Source organism: Ranitomeya variabilis, chromosome 4 (genome assembly GCF_051348905.1).
Source record: "Ranitomeya variabilis isolate aRanVar5 chromosome 4, aRanVar5.hap1, whole genome shotgun sequence".
In the NCBI taxonomy this organism is placed as follows: Eukaryota; Metazoa; Chordata; class Amphibia; order Anura; family Dendrobatidae; genus Ranitomeya; species Ranitomeya variabilis.
In genome coordinates this window covers 515,488,241-515,511,953 of record NC_135235.1, presented here as the reverse complement: position 1 = coordinate 515,511,953, position 23,713 = coordinate 515,488,241, and the positions used below count along the sequence as shown (strand labels likewise).

The window sequence follows — 23,713 nt, the reverse complement described above, 5'->3', positions numbered from 1 at the left end:
ACGACCAGCGATATCACAGCGGGATCCAGATCGCTGCTGCGTGTCAAACACAACGATATCGCTATCCAGGACGCTGCAACGTCACGGATCATTGTCATTCTCGTTGCAAAGTCGTTTAGTGTGAAGGTACCTTTACAGAGTGGTCACAGGATGGCTGCAAAACATTTTGTAGACCGTAATGCTTTGCAGAAGCAATTAAAGCCTTTTTTTCACCGGAAGAGTGCTTTTGATACTAGCAACCTATACAGTATACAAATATGGCAGCAATGGCTCTGTTAACGTTTTAATGGCCTATAAAAGAAAAACAGAACAAACTCGGGTGTAGATAACTCCTCAAAAACATTAGTTTGGTCCGGCTGCCAGGAAATAAAAAAATCTTAATTCATAAGCCTTTGGAATTTAAGTTTTCAGCTAGGAATATATATTTTTTACATTAACTCCAGTCATCATTTGCCTTAAGCTGCCGTCACACTAGCAGTATTTGGTCAGTATTTTACATCAGTATTTGTAGCCAAAACCAGGAGTGGAACAATTAGAGGAAAAGTATAATAGAAACATATGCACCACTTCGGCATTTATCACCCATTCCTGGTTTTGGCTTACAAATACTGATGTAAAATACTGACCAAATACTGCTAGTGTGACGGCAGCCTTAGCCTGAGGAAGTAATCATTTTCATTCCTTTTTAGTTATCAATAACGAGAAACTTCAAGTAGACGTTCCTCAGATTTCATAAGACAGATATTATAAGACAATTCAACCTACAAACATATGGAACATATACTATGGGCCATTAATATCCAGAGTAAAGTATCATGACCCCAGTATTACAAGAGGCAAAACTAAGGGCCAAATTCATACCTTTAGAATTTTCAGATTAAAGAAAGATTTAGTATTGCAATTTAAAATTGTTGGAATATCGATAAACCCATTTTACTGTCATCCTCTCCAGTATCAGGAAGTTCTGAGCAGCAACTTGTCATTTTAATAATTGTGAGCGTTCACTCATCTTCTTCTGTATCAGAATGGTTGTCCGCATAGTACTCAGTATAATTAAACTGTTCCAAAGGGAACGGGACATTTTTCCATTGTTTGCAAGTTTTGCTGCCCTCAGGAGTTTTTAGCACAAAGTTCTTGATGCTTAAGATGGGAAGATTTGTAAGTCCTCTGTAGATCATTATCAAGCCCCATGGTGCCTGCGGGAGGGAATTATTGGACAATAACAAGTTAAATTCTTCTGCCAATAGAAAAAAAAACCTTCCATGATCATGAACCAGACATCAGAAGAGAGTGTTTTTAAAGTATCGCTACCACCTTTATTCAGACACCATCATTGAGATTGGACTTCAGACATGTCAATGTCCACTACTATCAGACTGAGGAAAGAGTAGGTCACTCTGGCCATCAGCTATCTCTCTGAATCTCCCGATTTACACCTTATTCAGCCAAGAATTTGGGTGTTTCTAATGAAGTGAGGAGAGTAAAGGCCCCGTCACACACAGCGACGCTGCAGCGATACAGACAACGATGCTGATCGCTGCAGCGTCGCTGTTGTGTCGCTGTGTGGTCGCTGGGGAGCTGTCACACAGACAGCTCTCTCCAGCGACCAACGATCAGGGGAACGACTTCGGCATCGTTGAAACTGTCTTCAACGATGCCGAAGTCCCCCTGCAGCACCCGGGTAACCAGGGTAAACATCGGGTTACTAAGCGCAGGGCCGCGCTTAGTAACCCGATGTTTACCCTGGTTACCAAAAAAAACAAACACTACATACTCACCATCTGTTGCCCGTCAGGTCCCTTGCCGTCTGCTTCCTGCTCTGACTGAGCCGCCGTACAGTGAGAGCAGAGCGCAGCGGTGACGTCACTGCTGTGCTCTCACTTTACGGCGGCAGTCAGAGCAGGAAGCAGACGCCAAGGGACCTGACGGGCAACAGATGGTGAGTATGTAGTGTTTTTTTTTTTTTACATTTACGCTGGTAACCAGGGTAAACATCGGGTTACTAAGTGCGGCCCTGCGCTTAGTAACCCGATGTTTACCCTGGTTACCAGTGAAGACATCGCTGGATCGGTGTCACACACACCGATTCAGCGATGTCAGCGGGACCTCAACGACCAAAAAAAGGTCCAGGCCATACTGACACGACCAGCGATCTCACAGCAGGGGCCTGATCGCTGGTACGTGTCACACATAGCGAGATCGCTACTGAGGTCGCTGTTGCGTCACAAAACTTGTGACTCAGCAGCGATCTCGCTAGCGATCTCGCTATGTGAGACGGGGCCTTAAGCCACTACATGACAACCGGTGGTGGATTCATTCCTGGTAGAACAAAAGGATCAGTTGTTGAAATTCAACATGCCTGATCCTTTATGCCAACATCAACTATCAGGGGAAAATCCAAAAAGCATTAGATGGTAAACCAGTCCCACCAAAAACAGCAGCTTTGGCTAACATTCTATGTATGGGAGGCCTTTACTAAGTTAATCAGCCAATAAATTAATTAATGACTTACCAGTAGAGATGGGCAGATGGATTAACGGGATTCTGGTCCATTGGCCAGGTCAGTAGTCTATGGCTGCTGGACAGGAGGCTCATAAATCTCTTACACGACTTCATCATTGCAGTATGATGCACTGATAACATCGCACCAGCCTGTCTAATGAAAAGCTGCTGCTCTGGAGATCCCAGAAGAAAAGAGATTTGCAAGCCTCCCGTCTAATGGCTAGAAACTACTGATCTGGCCGATGCACTGGAGTCCTCCAAATCAATCTGTCCACCTCTGCTGACCGGCATACACTGTGTGCACAATTATTAAGCAAGTGAGTATTTTGACCATTTCATCATTGTTATGCAGATTTTCCAACTCTGAGCTACATAAACTTGAATGCTTATTAGATGAAGCAGATCATGATAATGATCATGATGTGTATTTGTGTAATGTGGAGGGTGCGGCCTAAGGATACAACACCCTTTATCAAGGTGTGTAGAATTATTAGACAGCTTGTTTTCCTAAGGAAAAATGGGCCAAAAAAGAGATTTACCAAATCTGAAAAGTAAAAAAAAATTGTTACAAGTCTTACAGAGGGATGCAGTAGTCTTGAAATTGCTAAGATATTGTTGTGCGACCACAGAACCATCAAAAGTTTTGTTGCAAATATGCAACAGGGTCACAAAAAATGTGCTGAAAAACTAAGACAAACAAACGTTAACTGCCAAAGAATAGTGAAGAATCAAACGTAAAGCTATCAGGAAATCATTATCCACCAGTGCTGTCATATTCCAGATCTACAACGTCCCCGGAGGCCCAGTAGTACCAGGTGTTCAGTTCTCAGAGACATGGCCGAGGTAAGGGAGGCTGAAACCCGAACACCACTGAACAAGACACAGAAGTAGATACCTCAAGACTTGGCCAAGAAATATCAGATTTTTCAAAGGTTTTATAGACTGAAGAGATTGAAGTGACTCTTGATGGACCATATGGATAGTCCGTGGCTGGATCAGTAATGGGCACAAATCTCCATGTCGACTCAGATGCCAGCACGGTGTAGGTGAGGTACTGCTCTCGACTAGTATTATTAAAGATGAGCTAGTTGGACCTTTTGAGCATGAAGATGGACTCAAAATCAACTCACAAACTTACTGCCAGTTTTTATAAGACATTTTCTTTAAGCAATGGTACAGGAAAAAGTCTGCATCTTCCAAGAAAACCATGACAAATATGCAGGACAATACTCCATCAAATGTATCAAAGTCTCCACTGCTTGACCTTAAAGATGAAAGAATAATGACACGGCTCCTTCCTCACCTGACCTAAACCCTATTGACAACTTATGGGCCCTTCTTAAATGGGAGATTTCCAGTGAAGGAAAACAGTCCACCTCTCTGAACAGTGTCTGGGGGGCTGTGGTTGGTAGTGACCGAGAAGTGGATCGTCAACAGATTAAGAAACTCACAGAATACATGGATTCAAGGCTTATGGCTGTTATTCAAAAGAAGAGGGGCTATATTGGGCACTGATTCTTTTTAAATGTATTTTTGTTCATTTTGAGTTGATTAGTTATTGTTTTCACTTTAACAGATGAAAATAAACAATTGTGATGGGAAAATGGATGCTTTTCATTTAGATGCTCAATAATTCTGCACATATAAATATTCTTCTAAGATAAAACCTCAGTTTTACTTTCCTAAATATACAGATTTCAGATTTATTCACCTATTGTATTGACTGACAGCAGTGTAGTTGTTCCACAGTAAAATTAATCAACAAAAATATAAATTGCTGAATAATTGTGCACGCAGTATAGTTTGAAGTGCATTTAAAAGTGGACTTTTTTTTTATATAAAAATGAATGATGGATCCTTAGAATCATTTACTACAGTAGATTCAAGGTACCACATTCAACAATGATTGTGACCAATGGCTACCAATTCAAGATGCAGTAAGTGCAGGAACTAACTACACCATATGTGCCAGAATACACTCACAAATCTGCACATCATTCTGTATGCTTATGTCATAGACCTTGCTTTCTGCTTTTCACTGCTCCAAATTTCTGTCATGCTGATTTCTTACCATGCAAAAGCGGCATCTGATTGCACTTCCGGGAACCCAATTCTCCATCTTCTTTCCTAAATCAACAGGCGCTGTATATTCTTCGTAATATAGCCTGTTATATAATTATAAGATTAACATCAGGTTAAATTCCCTTTGTCAATAGCTGATAGAATTAGTTTAATTATGATCATTCTGTTGTCCAAAATCTTGTAGGTTTTGATTAAAAGTCAATTATAGCGGGAGGGAGAAAAATCTTTAAAATTCCCTAAGGACCCCTTCACATGTCTGTTTTTAATGTCCATTTTTTAAGGACTGCAAATATGGACAAACGCACATCCATTGTATTTTGTATATACAAAACAATTGTATCTTTCTATCTATCTATCTATCTATCTATCTATCTATCTATCTATCTATCTATCTATGTTCCTCATCACTATCTTCGAACATCTTTAATGCTTAAAACTCTTTAATTTCTATGCTGCATTTCATTCCATACGTGTCACACTGACAGCACATGGACACACGGATGTCACATACGTACATATGGATGGCACACGGACACGAACCGCGGATCTCACCAGTACTGGTTTTTCCAGTATGAAAATCACCAGGACGTATGACGGAGGCCTAAGTGATTATGACATAATTGGTTTAGTGGGGAAAAAGGGCCAGAATCAAAATTAGTTTGCCCCATGTGAAAAGGAGGGTAAGGAAAGGATGGAATAATCAAGTACTTATCTGAACAAATACAAATAGTTATGATATTACGAAATATTGGAAACAGATAATTTAGGACTTGGAAATAAAAACTGTTAATTTTCCTACAGGACATTTATTGTAAAGTGTCTGGAGAGAAATAAAAAAAATAGCTGGGGTAAATAAATAAAGCTTTCAAATTCACAGCTATTTAGAATAACAGAAATTTAAAGGGAACGTGTGACACAAAAAAATGCTATTAATTTGCAGATATGGGGTTAGTCTGCAGGTTAATAGCATTATTAACCTGCCCGCACGTAGCCGGACACTGCTGGGAGAAAATGAAGCATTCCGGTTTCAGTAACCTGGGCCCTGCTGCGCGGGTTCAGACGCTGTGGCTGCAACCGCGCTCCCAGCCCTGACTGACACATGCTCTGCACTGGCCAGGGATGTGGTTACAATTGGAAAGCTGCCAGGGAGAATAAAGTTCATTTTCTCCCAGCAGCGTTCAGCTAAGTGCGGGCGCCGGGCAGGTTACTAACGCTATTAACTTGCAAATTTATCCCATATCTGCAGGATAATAGCGTTTTTTCTGGTGACAGGTTTCCTTTAAGGGAATTTAATAGAAAAAACAAATAGGTGGAGAAAATATGAAAGGACGTAGCAGTTTTATGATCAAAGTAAATTGAAAGTATTTTAGTGATTCACAAGGTTTGGGGTTCAGGAAAAAATGTTTTAGCTCTAATCAACCCTAACATACTGAGGGATAATTAAAAGTTAGTTGTGTGCTGTAGGTAGTAGATTGACAAGTTGAAAAATGAATACAAAAATGTACTAAAAAAGTGAAATATAGCTAAAATATAAGAGGGTTTACAAGAAAATTAAAGGGAAAATTCATACAAAATAGTAAAGGAGTTACACAGCTGTCCCAGTTCCGTGCTTTGATTTCCTCACCTTGGTCAACTAGACGTACTTGTGCTCCACATCAGGCTTTGCAAGTATCCAAACATGCTCCCAGGTGTTGAACTTCCTAGGCCTATATAAGGCCTTTCAAGATACACATCTGTGTCTTGGTATTAATACTTTCAGTAACAATTTTAGTTTGTCTGTGTACAGTTCCTATCCACAGTTTTCAGGATGTTTCTTGACTAGCTGTGGTTTCCAGTCCCTCGGCTACCTGTCTGCTGCTTTCGGTTAAATTGCTAACTAGCTAGATTCTCCAGAACATCTTCTATCTGCCTGCAGCTTACATGGTTTTCAAAGTTTCTAGTTATTCTGGAGTTCTGTCTGCTACCTGTTCCCAGTCTTCTAGCACCCCTGCTGCATGTCCAGCGATTTCCAGGGTGTCTTCTAGTCACCTACGGCTTTCCATGGTATTTAGACAGACTTTTTTGTTACTTGGGAGTTTTGTCCGCTACCTGTCTGTGGTCTCCATTACACCTCCTGTCTGCGGCTTCCAGTTTTTGAGTCCCCAGTCTGTCTATGGACTTCAGTAATTCAGCAATCTGCCTGCAATGGCCAAAAATTCCAGTGGAAAGATGTGGAAAGCTCAGAGACTTATCCAAAACAACTTGCAGCTGTAAATGCCGCAAAAGAGGATCTACAAAGTACTGACTTTAGAGGATGAATAGTTATGCACACTGAAGTTTTCAGTTATTTTGTCATATTTGTGGTTTGCTTCACAATCAAAAGAAAACCAAATGTTCAGTTGTAGGCATGTTCTTTACATGAACTGATGCAAACCCTCAAAAAAAACAGTGAAATTGCAGGTTGTGAGGTAGCAAAACATGAAACTGCCAAGAGCGGGTGAAAACGTTTGTAACCCTCTGTATATCAAAATAAAAGTGTTTTGAAATATATTGATATGGTGGATATGAATGCAGCTAGAGAGACAGAAAATCCTTGAGATTAGGAACAATTTTTTTTTCACACTTTCCGAGAGGGCAGGGATAGGGATTAAGTGAGAAGGAAAGGTAGGAGAAGAAAGGTTTGTTGAAAAAGATATAGAGAATTTTTGTATGACACTAAATTTGCTGGGGACAATCAGGAGATCTGACAGTTGCCCTTCAAAGTAATCATGACATATGTTGGCACAAGAGATGAATAAATTGAAGCTACTGTTCACTTATATATCCCAGGTTTATTAGACTACATAATATAGTTCCATAGTATAAACTTACTTAAAGTTCGGGTTAATATTCACATGATGAGTCTCTTCTACCACGCGTAAATCATGCCCATAGGCAACGGCCGCAGAGCAGTTTCGACAATCCAACCGGACATCGGAGGCTGAGAACTTCTTTTTGCTCTCTATTTTGTCTTGTTTCACCAAGCGCTCAGTGAGAGAATCTCTCTGCAGCTCTTTAATCTGCATCAAATGAGAAAACCAGAACATTAATACTCAGACAGTATAATATTGTAAAATAGCAGAATGTGAGCGTTACCTACCCTTTCTTCATATTCTCTTTCGGGCATGTCCTGTACATATTTAATGGCTTGATTCATAAGAGCCTCCAAAGACTCATTGGTCCTTTCTCTTTTACTCTCTTTCCCTCCAGATTTGGCCAAAAAAGAGTAACAGCTTTCCTGAGCCCTGGCTCTACCTCTTGCCTAAGAGGATTTCACCATGAAAAGTGTTATCAGCGCTATTATGAAGGCTGTGCATGAAAACAATTAGCCACATGTGTAGATAGGCAAACAGACCTATAACAAAAGTCTTACCTGCATCATGGAAATCTCATTTGTCATCAGGCCATACCGAACAACAATATTGCATTCTGGAATATCCAAGCCCTCCTCAGCAACGCTGGTTGAAATAAGCAGATTCAGCACACTTTTCCGAAAGTTCTGAATTACATCTTTCTGCTCATTCTGGGAATGTAAGAAGGAAATGACCAAATCTGAAGCACAATTATAAGTTAAACTTATCCAATAAGTGTTCTTCGAAAACATTGTAAATAAGTCAGCAGACTTGCTTAAATTATGTAATCTTGGAAAACATTCTAAAATTGAATAAACTACTCTAATTGTACGCTGTCTATTAAAGCTATAAAATGGTTATTTAGTAAGATAGTCATCATGAAGGTTAATGTAGTTGTAGCTGACTCCTAACTAGAGATGAGCAAATTTGCTCGGGTTCCGTCTTATTCGGCAAGCTATAGCACTTGCCGAATAAGCTGCAGAGGAAACCCGGCATCCGGGATCACGCCGACCGATCAGCTGATCGGCGCCGCAGCTGCATGTGTCGCGGCTGTGTGACAGTCAGGACACATGCATGGAGAGCCCAACAGACAGGCTCTGCGACACATGCAGCTGTGGAGCCGATCAGCTGGCGTGATCCAGGAGCAAATTCGCTCATCTCTACTCCCAACCCAATACCATATTTGTTTTTAGAAAACTTAGGCTATGCAACATGCCTAATAAAACAGTATGAATTGTCACCTCTGCCTTATCATATTCTCCAAGAATGTAATAAAATGCTCCCCGTCACATAAATGAAAGAGCAGCCCATCTGTCTCAACTGACAGAAGAGCTGTATCACAAGCACACATATTGGAGGTGTCGGAGAAGGACTATAACAGGAGAAAAAAGTAATCTTCTCCTTTTCTGATTGAGCAAAGAGGACAAGAGCTAGAGAGAAACATCGTTTGTTCTCAGTCAGCTGAAGAACCATTCTCCTTGGTTCATGGAGGTATGTGTGTTACGATACAGCTCCTCTGTTACTTGAGATACAGGTCTTTGGAGCTGTGCTTTTTCAGACTGCAGCCCATCCTGTGATTAGGACATTCTGCCATTTGAATTACGTGACGTGAGCCATTTAATTAAATTTTTATAGAACCATTTTAAAGGTAGGGTCACAATGGACATTTTCATTGTGGCAAAATTTGAGCAAAATTGTGTACATTCTGTTGCAGATTTTGCTGCAAAAAATGCTACAGATGTATCATTACATAGGAAAGAAAGAAATCTGTGATGATCTGCAGCGTCAGTTGACATACTATGGATTTCAAATTAGCAGTACTAGTCAATTAACGCAGACAATTTATAATAGATTTTATCAAATTTGTCCAGAATGCTGCTATTGTAACATGAAAATATAGACACACAATATGTTATATGAATAACCCTAATTTACCCTAACTTCTGTGGGGAGAAGGCCTCTGACATCAGGACTCCTATCTTGCATAATGAGATAGCAGTAGTCATTTGCGGGCATCTGTGAGAGAAGGCTCCCAAGTTGTCCAGTGCACAGTGTTCAATATATGGTAGACGTATTGGATACTCTCCATAGAGGTCAATAATCACCAGTTTCTCACCTGTGTCATGTGTTTGCTGTGATTACTGAACCCCACTCCTGTCAAAGTTGAAGCCTTAATGTTGAGGCCTTGAAGAGAAGCATTGCTCTTGATCCACTCAAATAGTGAGTGAGTACTTTGTCGTGTACGGGTGAAAATGATCCCTTGGGCATTGGAGGAGTCGTGGAAATGTTCCTTCAAGATCTCTTCCAGTCTCTTCAATTTTGGGTTTTCATACTTGATGTTTCTAGATAATTCTAAAAGTTGACCACAGTTATCTGTATGGGAAAAATATATGGTTGTATCGATGAAGAGCAATTATTATGTAGAAGCTAATGCATAAAGTTCTGTAGTATAAAGTAAGCCAAAGCAAACAGTGTGGCTGGACTATTGGAGTCCTACTCAAATCAAGTAATAATCTTGATGGCTTTCAAAGGGTATTTCTACTCTTAATAATAATACTAATAATAATAATAAAGGATTGTTTAGGGTGAAGACTTTTCACAGCTGATCAGAAATGGACTTTACATACTATAGCTTCTTGCCATTCGTTTTATAAACACAGGCTAGGTTCACATCTTGGAGCATGCGTTTGGAGTCTTCACTGTAGATTCTGTCATCTAGAACAAATAGCTTAGCATGCTGCATTATTTTTTTTAATGAAATGACGCAGTTCATCTGGAGCCACTGGTATTCACTACCTTATTGGATCTGTACCTGCCAATTTTTCTGTTATTTTGTTCCATAAAGGGAACAGTTAATGGAAATCGGAACCCAGCCTAAGTGTCACTTGCCAATAGGAGATAAGATGGGGCAAGCAGAGTGTGAACCCTACTTTTTCACTATTATTCCTTTCCTCCCCTGCTCCTCAGTACACAATAACTTTACCAGTGATGTTTTTTGGTCACACAGCACTCATAAATCTCTTAAAACTCATATAGTGTGATATGTTGAGGGACCCAGCAGCCCAATGACTCCCTTGCCAGCAAGCTAAGCCTTTGGCCTTAGACTACACCTCAGGCACAATACCACAGCAACAATGTCCGTCCTACAGTACCGTACCATGTGAACCTTCTTTTCATATGATCTCACACAGAAGAAAATGACAAGTAGGTCCAGTGGCGGACATATCAAAGGTGCAACCTGTGCAGACTCACGGCGGCCAAAGAGGTAAGGAGGTCCATTTCCACCTCCAAAACAGGTGATATTGTGCATTACAATGAGCTATTGGGCTGCAAAGGACTCATTTACTGTTTTTACACAGGTGAAGGTATAAAATAAGGGTAAGCATTTTTTTCCTACAGTTTTGGTGAATTCTAATATTTAGGTGTCTAACAATTGAAAAGGTACGATCATAATGCAGACCGTACCATTGAATAACCTGTAGAGGTAGACGTCGGTTTCATCTCCAGAATTTTTTATGAATCTCTCTGTTATGTAGAATTCATCCAGCAAATCATAGGCATCCTTCATTCTTACTGTGTCATGGAGAAAGAGGGCATCATTGTACTTGCGGAGGTGCAATGCACAAGTTCTTCTCCTCCTGTTGGCATTCTCAGCCGCTGAAATAGACCAACATAAGGTTTATGAACAATAAGTCACCTAGCGCAGGATCATACTGGACATCACGTTTTATGCCACTGCTCAATTTATACGGGTTCTCTAGGCCAGAGACTAATCTCACCAGTTTAGGCTACAATGCTAGGTTCTACTCCAATGCCCACAACAGCTTGAGAGGGTCACAACTGGCTGCTGATAAATTTTAATATTTTTTTTTCACATGAGGGCACACACTATTCATTAGGCTATCGTATCTGTCTGGTGACAAATGTTCTCTTATATTTTGCATTGTAGAATGGCACCACCTACAGTGAAACATCTGTCATGAGCGGGATGAAGGGGTCAGGGACAATGCATTGGTAAGCCCTACTGTCCAGTCGTCCAGCCATCACATATGAGAGGACCCATGTAATTTCTCCACCTCCACCACACTGAACTGTTGACATCTAGTAGGAAAAAGTAATCAATTTATGCTGCTTGTGCTTTTTTTTATTGCGTCGGCACTCAAAGCTGTCATTCATTGTTACATCCCATCCATACTTAGGACAAGTTGTGCATTCAGACTTATTAGCTGACGTATCAGATGCAATTTGCTTGACTGTGCTCCACCTGTTCATCGCATCGATTCTAGACAAGTTCCTGTAACCACTTTTATCGACAAATTGTTTACATCCACAAATACTCTCAACACCATTGTACAAAAAACCCACAAGGTTGGAAGATTTTGAAATACTGACACCGGCTAGTCTCTCCCCAATGACCATATCTTGTTCAAAGTTGCTTAAATTTTCCCATTCCATTGTCGATTTACACTTAACGTGATCAACAAAAAACTCACTCCCTTGACTTTCGTGGCACTTTGGGGTCACATGTCTAAATTCCATGCTGGAAAGCTCCTTTATTTAAATAGAAGGATTCTCTAATAAAGTGGCCAGTGTATATTACAGTAATGGGCCCAATACAATAAAACTCACCTTCTTTTTCCATCAGCACTATGTTCTGTTCATACATCTGGGTGCCAAATTCTGTTGTGTACTCAAAGTCATCAAGGTACTGATGAATGGCACCCATGAGCTCCTTCACTTTGTCTCCAAATGGATCCTAGAGCAATGGAAAACAGTAATCACTTATTAGAATTGTACAGCAGACATGTAGCTTACAGCACTACACAGAACTTAGGAGGTTCCTATTTATGCACTAGCCCACGACAGAATTAGGAAAGATAGCAACTTTGCAAATAGGTCTCAATTTCAAATATATTCCACCAATTTATGTGTTCAGCAAAAAAATCCTCAGTTTGATCTTACAGTTAGGTCTCAATCAGATGTCAGTACTATTCACATATACAAAAAATGGTACCGGTGTCATCAGTGTTTTGGGTCAGTGAGTCATTGGTGTTTCATCAATGTTTTGGGTCAGTGTGTCATCAGTGTTTTGAGACAGTGTGTCATCAGCATCTCATCAGTGTATAGGGTCAGTGTGTCATCAGTGTTTCAACAGTGTTTCGGGTCAGTGTGTCATCAGTGTCTTGGGTCAGTGTGTCATCGGTGTTTTGGGTCAGTGTTTCATCAGTGTTTTGGGTCAGTGTGTCATCGGTGTTTTGGGTCAGTGCTTCATCAGTGTTTTGGGTCAGTATGTCATCTGTGTCATCAGTGTTTTGGGTCAGTGTGTCATCAGTGTTTTGGGTCAGTATGTCATCTGTGTCATCAGTGTTTTGGGTCAGTGTGTCATCAGTGTTTTGGGTCAGTGTGTCATCAATGTTTTTCATATATGGACAAATAAATTACAAATCTTTTCCTATTGTTTGCAATGTTAAATACGTACAACACACAAACAGTACACTGATGTCGTCTGTGTGCTGTGTGTGTGTTTTTCACGGACCCATAGACTTGTATTGGCCTTTTTCCTCCATGATACTTGAGAAAAATGGCCATTTTTTCCATGAGTTTTGCACTGATACTTGGTACGTGAAAAAATACGAACATGTGACCAGCCTCATAGACTTTAATGGGTAAACATTCTATCTGTGAAAAACACGGATAGAACATGTAAGTGCAACATGGACGTCTGAATGAAGCCTTATGCTCGTCTTTTCTCTGTCCTCTACATTTTGTAAAAAAAACACATTTTAGGTAGATCACTCTAAGGTCACAGATGACTCTGGTAGAATAAATGCTGGTACACATGATCAGTATTTGGTCAGTATTTTACATGAGTACGGTATTTGAAAGCCAAAACCAGGAGTGAGTGATAAATACAGAAGTGATTACGTGTTTCTATTATACTTTTCCTCTGATTGTTCCACTCTTAGTTTTGGTTTACAAATACTCAGGTAAAAAAAACTCACCAAATACTGAGGTAACATACTGACCTAATACTGATGGTGTGACCATGGCTTAAAAAGCAGAAATCATATGTCTATGGAAAATACGTGGACCCTTTTTTTTTTATTTTGAGGAAGGGGTGCCGTATAGGAATAGTTTATAGTATAACACTAATATTCATTTATCACCTCATCTCTTTGTGGTACCAGGTCATATTGTTTTTTGGGTTGCTTAGAATTGGCTACAAGGCTCTCGATGGATGTCTTTGGTGACATTATCTTCCATGTGTCAAGATTTGCACAGATCTGGAAAACAGAGAGACCTTTTAGATACAGAATCAAGTTGTAAGGCAAAACATCAGCACAGACAGGTACATCTAGTCTTACCGTTAAAATGTGGTCTACGGCATTCTCAAATGTGCTCGCCCGATCTGTCCCTGGAGAAGCCGTCAGTCCCAGAATTTGTGGCAGCTTTCTCTCTCCATTTAGCTTTTTCTCCATGTATGCCCCCATCAGCTTGTTATAAACTGTATCTTTCTGAGTGTGGTGACACTCGTCTATGATTAATAGACTGAAATCTATTGAAGAAGAGAACAAAATATGGATGTAAAGATTACAAATCATCAAATAGATTGGAACTGCTCCATCTGTTTAAAATAGAAAGATACTAATTCTTTAAAAAGGAGTTGGCACGAGGTCAAAACTGGCCAGCTTTTGCCTTTACTTTATTCCTGCTGTTCCCCTGATTATTCCTTTTTTTAATCTGCCATACTGCTCCAGAGATATGGACCTCTTTATTTCTTGCTCTTTAAAGTCAAAACTAGTCTTTTTAAGGAAATTGTTTTATGAAAATGTCTTGTTTTCTTTCTATTTACCTGAGCCATTGATGATGGACCATGGTCAAAGTATTAGGCTGTGTGCCCACAATGAGTTTTTGACCCTATGTGTTTTTGCTGTGTCAAAAATATACTTAATACAGTTATGGCCTAAACTGTTAACACTAGTGATGAGCGAATATACTCATTACTCGAGATTTCCCGAGCACGCTCGGGGGTCCTCCGAGTATTTATTAGGGCTCAGAGATTTAGTTTTTCTTGCCGCAGCTGAATGATTTACATCTCTTAGCCAGCATAAGTACATGTAGGGGTTGCCTGGTTGCTAGGGAATCTCCACATGTACTTATGCTGGCTAACAGATGTAAATCATTCAGCTGCGGCAAGAAAAACTAAATCTCCGAGCACTAAAAAATACTCGGAGGACCCCCGAGCGTGCTCGAGAAATCTCGAGTAACGAGTATATTCGCTCATCACTAGTTAACACCCTTGTAATAGTTCCAGAAGATGAAGTATTTTTCCCAGAAAATTATTGCAATTCCACATATTTTGTTATACACACACGTTTATTTCCTTTGTGTGTATTGGAACAGCACAAAAAAAAAAAACAGAAGAAAAGGCGAATTGGACATAATTTCACACAAAACCCTCCAAATTGTTGGCACCTTCAACTTAATATTTGGTTGTACACCCTTTGGAATAAATAACTGCAATGAATCGCTTCCTATAACCATCAACAAGCTTCTTACACCTCTCAACTGAAATTTTTGACCACTATCCTTTTGCAAACTGCTCCTAGTCTCTTACATTTGAACAGCAATTTTAAGATCACTCCACAAGTGTATAATGGGATTTAGATCTGGACTCATTGCTGGCCACTTCAAAACTCTCCAGCGCTTAGTTTCCATCCATTTCAGGGTGCTTCTTGAAGTATATTTGGGGTCATTGTTGCTGGAAGACCCATGACCTAGGATGCAAACCCTCCTTTTTAACACTGGGCAGTATATTGCGACCCAAAATCTGTTGGTAATCTTCAGATTTCATGATGCCTTCCACACAGGCAAGGCACCCAGTGCTAGAGGCAGCAAAACCACCCCCAAACATCTTTCAACCTACAAAAAATTTGACTGTAGGTACTGTGTTTTCTTTGGTAGCCTCATTCCGTTTTCGGCAAACAGTACAATGATGTACTTTACCAAAAAGCTCTACCTTTGTCTTACCTATCCACAAGATTTTTTTCCCAGAAGGCTTTTGGCTCACACACATACAGTTTGCAAACTGCAGTCTAGCTTTTTTATGTCTCTGTGTCAGCAGTGGGGTCCTCCTGGGTCTCTAGCCATTGCGTTTCATTCCATTCAAATCGATGGATACTTCTCGCTGACACTGATGCACGCTGAGCCTGCAGGACAGCTTTAATTTTTTTGGAACTTGATTTGGGCTGCTTATCAACCATCCGTATTATCCTGCGTTGCAACCTTTCAGCAACTTTTCTCTGACATCCACATCCAGGGAGATTAGCTACAGTGTCATGGGTTGTAAACCTCTTGATTATGTTGCACAGCATGGACAAAGGAGCATTAAGATCTCTGGAGATGGACTTCTAACCTTGAGATTGTTGACTTTTTTTTTTACAATTTTAGTTCTCAAGTCCTTAGACAGTCCTCTTCTCCTCTTTGTTCTCCAAACTTACTATGGCACACACAGACACACAATGCAAAGATTGAGTGAAATTCTCCCCTTTTTATCTGGTTTCAGGTGTAATTTTCATATTGCCCACGTTACTTGCCAAGGGTGAGTTTGAACTAGCATCACATGCTTAAAACAAAGTTGTTTACCCACAATTTTGGAATGGTGCCAACAATTTCGTCACCCTTTTCTTTGAAGTTTTGTGTGAAATTATGTCCAATTTGCCTTATTTTCTGTGATTTTTGTGTTGTTCCAATACACACAAAGAAAATAAACATGTTAATAACAAAACATAATTGCAATCATTCTGGGAGAAATACTTCATTTTCTGGAACAACTTCAATGGTGCCAACATTTTTGACCATGACTGTAGATATATAAATGGTGGAGGAAATCTGCAACATCAAAAATTCACCAACAGCCTTAAACATTGCTCTCCATACAAAATGCATCACAGGAGAGGAATATAAAGGTCATGGTATGGTGGCTGTTCAGAGGATCAATCACCTTAGGATGGTGTGTCCCTGAGATAATGTTGGCTTGATAATATGGCTACACAGCTGATATGTAACAGTGGTTATTCTCCAGAAGTCCTCACCCGTCAACTCCACATGCTTTTCTTCGCTGTCACTCTTGAGTGCATTGTGCAGGATTTGCGCAGTGCAGATAACTATGTCAGATTTCTTCACGAAATTAGCAAAAAAGCTCTTTTCTTCCGTGTCTCCACTTACGGCAATGATATTAAATCTGTCTTTGAGATGTGGTTGAAACTCCTTCCTGTAGTGCTGATCGACCAGATGTACCTGACAGATGGAAGAAGAAACCTTACACATTTGGTACCGTCTCTGGCTAAAGACATATTAGGTATATATTGGCTTATGCCATCAAGTCTTCGAATTTATGTAAAAGCAGGAGGTGGGGAAAATATTTCATTAACATTGAAAACTGACTAATAAATCCTAAAGACTGGCAGATTATATTAATGTCTCTTCTTACATATATCTTCGGTTGCCGTACAGTCCACCTGAGTAAAAAACCTTGGACACGTGCTTGATTCGCATCCTGGCTGCACGATGGAAGCCAGGTATATTATTCTCTGAAATGCTCCGGTGTTTCCAAGAAGTAATACTTTGAAGATCCAGCCGGAGAGCATAGCCAGAGACCAAACTAGCCCGGCCAGTACTGCTACAGGTGATTGATAGGTCTATCCCTATGACACCATGGAAATTCCTGTCAATCACCTAGAATGGTGCTGGGAAGAGCCATTTCAGAGAATAATAGACCTGGCAGCCATCGGGCTTCCAGGCTGTGATTTATGCTGCCTGAAATTTGGGCAACTTGAATGATAGATTTCCTTTAGAAAGATCTAAAACCTGTCCAATTATTAATTCCAACATTTAACAACAATATTCCAGGAGAGGCAGCCATACCTTGTTCACAATCATGGCAACCTTGGCATTAGACTTCATCTCTAGGTGCTTCATTGCCACATACAAAGCTGCCTTGGTTTTACCAGACCCGGTTGGAAGCCAGATAATGATGTTTTTGCCTTCCAGTGCTGGGCCAATGACTTCCCACTGATAGTCCCGCAGCTCCATCTGGAAAACATGAGGCAGACTTCAGAACCATGGGAATATGGTTGATGATATGCTGGGCTTCACACATTAAATTAGGCAAATATAGTAATACTGGCCAGACACAACCCCTCCCCCCATAGACATGTACACTCAGCCGAGCATCCATGTGTTCTCTATAAGAAGAGAGGAGTAAACCTCTGTCAGATATCTCTGATTGTCTGCAGTGGTCACGTGATGCTCTCCTGCAGTTCTTGAGCATCCTTTTTTGCTTTGAAAGTGGTGGACAACCCATAAGGTGTAGCTATTGACATCTGGCATCTAAGCGGTTAAACTGCCATTGCTGTCCACTTTCTCTTGTTAGTCCCCTGCCTCTGCTGCCTCACTCCGGGCTGCCCATCCCGTCATCATAGGACCGTACGCTCCTCCATGGTTGCGGCCTCATCACTACACACAGGACTGTGCGGCCACATCTCGCACTGCTGTTCCATCGTCTGCTATTAAATGTATTGTTTTTTTACTAAGGTGTCTGTGCATCGGGTGGGAGGCAGGTGGTCTGTGGGAGTCTTCCTTACATCAGCACAGAACAGGGGAACTCTGCAGGCAGGGTAATGTTAGAAGTAAGGAGCATTCAAGGGAACGTTCCACCTGTGAGCCAACTGCAGAAATAGAAGTGTATTGATCACATATATCCATGCACAGAGCGCCGCCTCCTCCTCCCTGGTAGGAAGGTTCTTCAGTGATAGTCTTCTCTGATGGACAGGAAGCTGCAGGGACTCTGATGGCAGAGGTACAATTTATTCTATTATATAAGGAATACCTTCCCTCACGTAATCTCCGATCCTCCCAAGACCTCCTACTCTCCACCACCCTTATTCGGTCCTCACACAACCGCCTCCAAGATTTCTCCCGAATATCCCCCATCCTCTGGAATTCCATGCCTCAACACGTCCGATTATCCACCACCCTCGGATCCTTCAGACAGAACCTGAAAACCCATCTCTTCAAGAAAGCCTACAGCCTGCAATAACCATTCTGCTGCCTCGCCATCGCCAGAGCAGCCGCCTCACCACCACCAGAGCTGCTGCACCTCCGACCTTCTGTCTCTTCCCCACTATCCCATAGAATGTAAGTCTGCAAGGACAGGGTCTTCTCCCCTCTGTACCAGTCTGTCACTGTAAACTTGATTACTGTAAACAATATTTATAACCTTGTATGTAACCCCTTTCTCATGTACAGCACCATGGAATTAATGGTGCTATATAAATAAATAATAATAATAAATAATAATAAATAGTGCCGCTTTCCTCACACACAGACCAGCACTTCTGTCCATACAATGGCCGCTGGTGGAGGAGCGTGTGACCAGACCTGTCCATCAGACCCCTCCAATAAAAAAGCAGCTTTCCAATGTGAGTTTTCCAATTGGGGGAGCTCCAATCCCAGCAGCTTGTACTGCATTATACTGTGGATTTTCTGCATGGAGATCTGCACTTTGTGAACGTAGCCTTACAGATGTCATTTGTTGCCGACATCACGGGCACAGTGCCCACATAATCAGAGCGCTGTTGTAGTAGTAGTAGGATGCTCAGCCTCTGAGGACTCCAACCAGGCTGATTATAAAGGGATATAAAGGGGTTGGCAACCTTTGGGGACACTTTTTATTTTAACTTAAAGAGTCTCTGTCAGCACAGAATGACTGTTCAAATCAAGCACAGGCACTCGGTGCATCAAGGCGGGTCTAATCATTTACTGTACACCTTCCCACTTGCTCTATGAAGCCAGAGTTGTCAATCAAACAAGAGATGGGGGAATACAGAGGAAATAAAGCAGGTGGGAAGGTGTATATAAATGATTAGCCCCACCATGAAATGCACAGCAGCGAGACTTAGTTTGAACGGTCATTTAAATGCAGTCCCTTAAAATGCATATATTTGGGGATAAGAAAAAAATCTTTTTTTTTTCAATTGGGTTTAATTGTAAATTTTGGCCTTTATAGGCTCTTTGTTTCCTTGCACATTCAACTTTGATGTGCCCTGTGGTCATAAATCAGCAGATAGAAACTCAGAAAGAGACAGATTTACATGTAAAGAGCCATGGAATAAATGGCACTATAGTAATAAACTAGCTGTTTCCAGCCAGCTAACGCTCGGCACGCTCATTGCTATCTAATTAACGCTGCTGGTGATTAAACTAAAGTAAATAATGACAACATTCAATAGCGCTTAGGGTACCGTCACACAGTGCAATTTTGATCGCTACGACGGCACGATTCGTGACGTTCCAGCGATGCATTTACGATATCGCTGTGTATGACACGCTACTGCGATCCGGATCCCCGCTGAGAATCGTACGTCGTAGCAGATCGTTTGAAACTTTCTTTCGTCGTCTAGTGTCCCGCTGTGGCGGCATGATTGCATTGTGTGACACAGGTTGTATACGATGTGCGCACAGTAACCAACGGCTTCTACATCGCAAATACGTCATGAAATTATCGCTCCAGCGCCGTGTATTGCAACGTGTGACCGCAGTATACGACGCTGGAGCGATACTTATAACGACGCTGCAACGTCACGAATCGTGCCGTCGTAGCGATGAAAGTGCCACTGTGTGACGGTACCCTTACGCAGGTGGTAAATTAACTTAAAATGAAGTTAATAACAATAGTGTGGTGATGTGTTGGGGGCGGTATTATGTGTGGTGATGTGTTGGGGCAGGATTATGTGTGGTGATGTGGTGGGGGGGCGGGATTATGTGTGGTGATGTGGTGGGGGGGCGGGATTATGTGTGGTGATGGGGTGGGGGGGAGGGATTATGTGTGGTGATGTGTTGGGGCAGGATTATGTGGGGTGATGTGGTGGGGGGGCGGGATTATGTGTGGTGATGTGGTGGGGGGGCGGGATTATGTGTGGTGATGGGGTGGAAGGGAGGGATTATGTGGTGGGGGGCGGGATTATGTGTGGTGATGGGGTGGGGGGGAGGGATTATGTGGTGGGGGGCGGGATTATGTGTGGTGATGTGGTGGGGGCAGGGGGCGGGATTAGCAAGTAATCACGATGCCTCTTATATACACTCACCGGCCACTTTATTAGGTACACCTGTCCAACTTCTTGTTAACACTTAATTTCTAATCAGCCAATCACATGGCGGCAACTCAGTGCATTTAGGCATGTAGACATGGTCAAGACAATCTCCTGCAGTTCAAACCGAGCATCAGTATGGGGAAGAAAGGTGATTTGAGTGCCTTTGAACGTGGCATGGTTGTTGGTGCCAGAAGGGCTGGTCTGAGTATTTCAGAAACTGCTGATCTACTGGGATTTTCACGCACAACCATCTCTAGGGTTTACAGAGAATGGTCCGAAAAAGAAAAAAAATCCAGTGAGCGGCAGTTCTGTGGGCGGAAATGCCTTGTTGATGCCAGAGGTCAGAGGAGAATGGGCAGACTGGTTCGAGCTGATAGAAAGGCAACAGTGACTCAAATCGCCACCCGTTACAACCAAGGTAGGCCTAAGAGCATCTCTGAATACACAGTGCGTCGAACTTTGAGGCAGATGGGCTACAGCAGCAGAAGACCACACCGGGTACCACTCCTTTCAGCTAAGAACAGGAAACTGAGGCTACAATTTGTACAAGCTCATCGAAATTGGACAGTAGAAGATTGGAAAAACGTTGCTTGGTCTGATGAGTCTCGATTTCTGCTGCGACATTCGGATGGTAGGGTCAGAATTTGGCGTAAACAACATGAAAGCATGGATCCATCCTGCCTTGTATGGAGCATCTTTGGGATGTGCAGCCGACAAATCTGCGGCAACTGTGTGATGCCATCATGTCAATATGGACCAAAATCTCTGAGGAATGCTTCCAGCACCTTGTTGAATCTATGCCATGAAGAATTGAGGCAGTTCTGAAGGCAAAAGGGGGTCCAACCCGTTACTAGCATGGTGTACCTAATAAAGTGGCCGGTGAGTGTATATAGATAATAATAGAGTGACAAACTTTCCTGTTAGACCATCAGGAGCTCACGGACAGATTCTCAAGTAAAGGGAACCTGTCACATGAAAGAACACGATTAGTGTAAGTTCACACTAGGTGTTTTTTTTCAGAGTTTATTTTCTGCAGCAAAACCTGATCTCTTGGCAGGAAAGAAGCTGCAGCAAAAAAGTAGGTTTTCCTTAGTTTTTCTTGCGGTTTTAGCATGCTATATTTGTCTCTTGTGCATGCTGATAAAGTTTAGTGTTGAAAAAAAAAAAAGTCATATTCCATAGAATCAGGTTTTGGCAGAAAAAAAAGTTTTTTCACCACCCATTCATTTCAATGCGTGAAAATGCTGAATTAACGCTGAAAGAAGTGACATGCTCCATTGTGCAAAAAAACACACAAAGCACAAAATACTGAAGACAAAATAACCAACGTGTGTGCATGAGATTTCTGAAATCTGATAAACTTTGCTGGAACTTTAAAACGCAGCAGAAAATTTGCATTTTAAAAAGCATTAAAAAAAACACTGCAAAAACGCCTACTGTGAACTTAGCCTAAACCTGCAGATATGGGGTTAATCTGCAGGTTAATAGCATTATTAACCTCCCCACACTTAAAAGCCCTGCTGATGGGAGAAAATAAAGTCCCCCTCCCACCCCTGGCAGTGTTCGGGTTTTAGTCACGGGGGTGGCCTCAATGCAGATTCAGTCACCAATCAGTATATAGAGAGCAGCAGCTGTAATCGGTCCCCCCTGCTCTGACTGACAGCCAGCTCTTATGCTGAGGCGGCTGTCAGTCAGTGCTGGGGGCGTGGTTACAGCTGCCAATTTCTATGCCCTGAGCGGTGACCGGAACTGTGGTGGCGCCGTCTCTATGACTGAAATCTGAATACTCAAACAAGTTGTTTGAGAGTATACGAGTTGGTGACTCTAGGTTCAGCACCTGTTCACACTTAGTTTATGTTTGGACGTGACGGGTCAGTTTTTTGAGATTTGAAATCTGAATACTGACGGGAGGAATAAAGTGAATTTCCTCCGGGCAGCGGAGCTCTCAGTGTGGGCACTGGGCAGTATCAGAACGCTATTAACCTGCAGATTAACCCCATATCTGCAGGTGAGTAGCATTTTTCACATGACAGGTTCCCATTAACTCATTCTGCATCCATGAATAGACAGTGCAACATACAGGAAATAGAAGACAAACAATGCCAAATTGTTAATAAAACCCAATTGCAAAAATGATTTTTACCCACAAATACATGTATTTAAAGCAGTTTAGTAGGAACCAGTCTCCAAAGAAAACCAAACCTAATATAAAGGCTTTACATTTTGGTGAAAAGGTTGAATTTCTTCCTGGCATTTCCCTGCCGTTCGCCATCATACACTATGTACTAATGTCACCTAGGAATCCTAAGCTCGCCTCCGCAGGTGACTATGCCAGCCAGTACCAAGATGAAAGTGACCTCTGGGATCGGCACCTTTCCCCTACACAGCCTTTTACATGGCTAACAGCTCAGACTACCAGGCTGACTTCATTGCCCCCTTCTGCACATATATGGCTGCTGCTCCCTCTTCCTATATATCCCAGCCCTTTGCGGTTTATAGCACTCACCTTTAATTCTTGCAGGTGGTCTTTGCTTAGTCCTGGCTTGGTCTGCTGAGCCCCCTGCCACAGTCTCTGCCTATATACCAGGGTTTGGTTTCGTTTCCCTTCCACTAAACAGAAAGCCAAGCAGAGGGCGGCCTTAGGGGATCTGTGAGGCCCAACATCTGATGGCTATACAATACACATTAGCTTAGGTATCGATGCTGTAAATCCAGAACAAAGAAATCCACCAGTGCGCCCCAACCTTGGCGTCACAGAGGAAAACCAAAACTGAAACAATCATTTTCCTACATTTAGATTCTGTTATTAAGAATGACGTAAAGAGGAACAAGTCCAGTAGGGGCGAAGCCTTCTACAGCCAAGAAAACGGCAACTTTTGACATGACATAAGGGTATGTGTCCACGTTCAGGATTGCATCAGGATTTGGTCAGGATTTTTCATCAGTATTTGTAAGCCAAAACCAGGAGTGGAACAATTAGGGAATGTGTCCACGTTCAGGAAACGCTGCGTTTTTGATGCAGCGCTGAGCCGCAGTGTCAAAAACGCAGCGTCCAGATGTTACAGCTTAGTGGAGGGGATTTAATGAAATTCCGTCTCCACTGTG

The 23,713-nt window shown here is 41.8% G+C and overlaps 1 protein-coding gene across 1 annotated transcript; it reads right to left on the bottom strand.

The window, feature by feature from the left end:
• Positions 1 to 268: 268 nt before the first annotated feature.
• DHX58 (DExH-box helicase 58) lies at positions 269 to 23,207 on the bottom strand. Its single transcript, XM_077252141.1, has 13 exons — positions 23,115 to 23,207; positions 17,382 to 17,549; positions 16,550 to 16,754; positions 13,820 to 14,010; positions 13,622 to 13,738; positions 12,084 to 12,210; positions 10,920 to 11,111; positions 9,571 to 9,827; positions 7,976 to 8,125; positions 7,703 to 7,864; positions 7,435 to 7,622; positions 4,574 to 4,667; positions 269 to 1,196 (listed from the first exon to the last, which is right to left on the bottom strand). The coding sequence occupies exons 2-13, from the start codon at positions 17,547 to 17,549 to the stop codon at positions 1,002 to 1,004; spliced, it is 2,046 nt and encodes a 681-aa protein (XP_077108256.1). The 5' UTR covers positions 23,115 to 23,207; the 3' UTR covers positions 269 to 1,001.
• Positions 23,208 to 23,713: the final 506 nt, after the last annotated feature.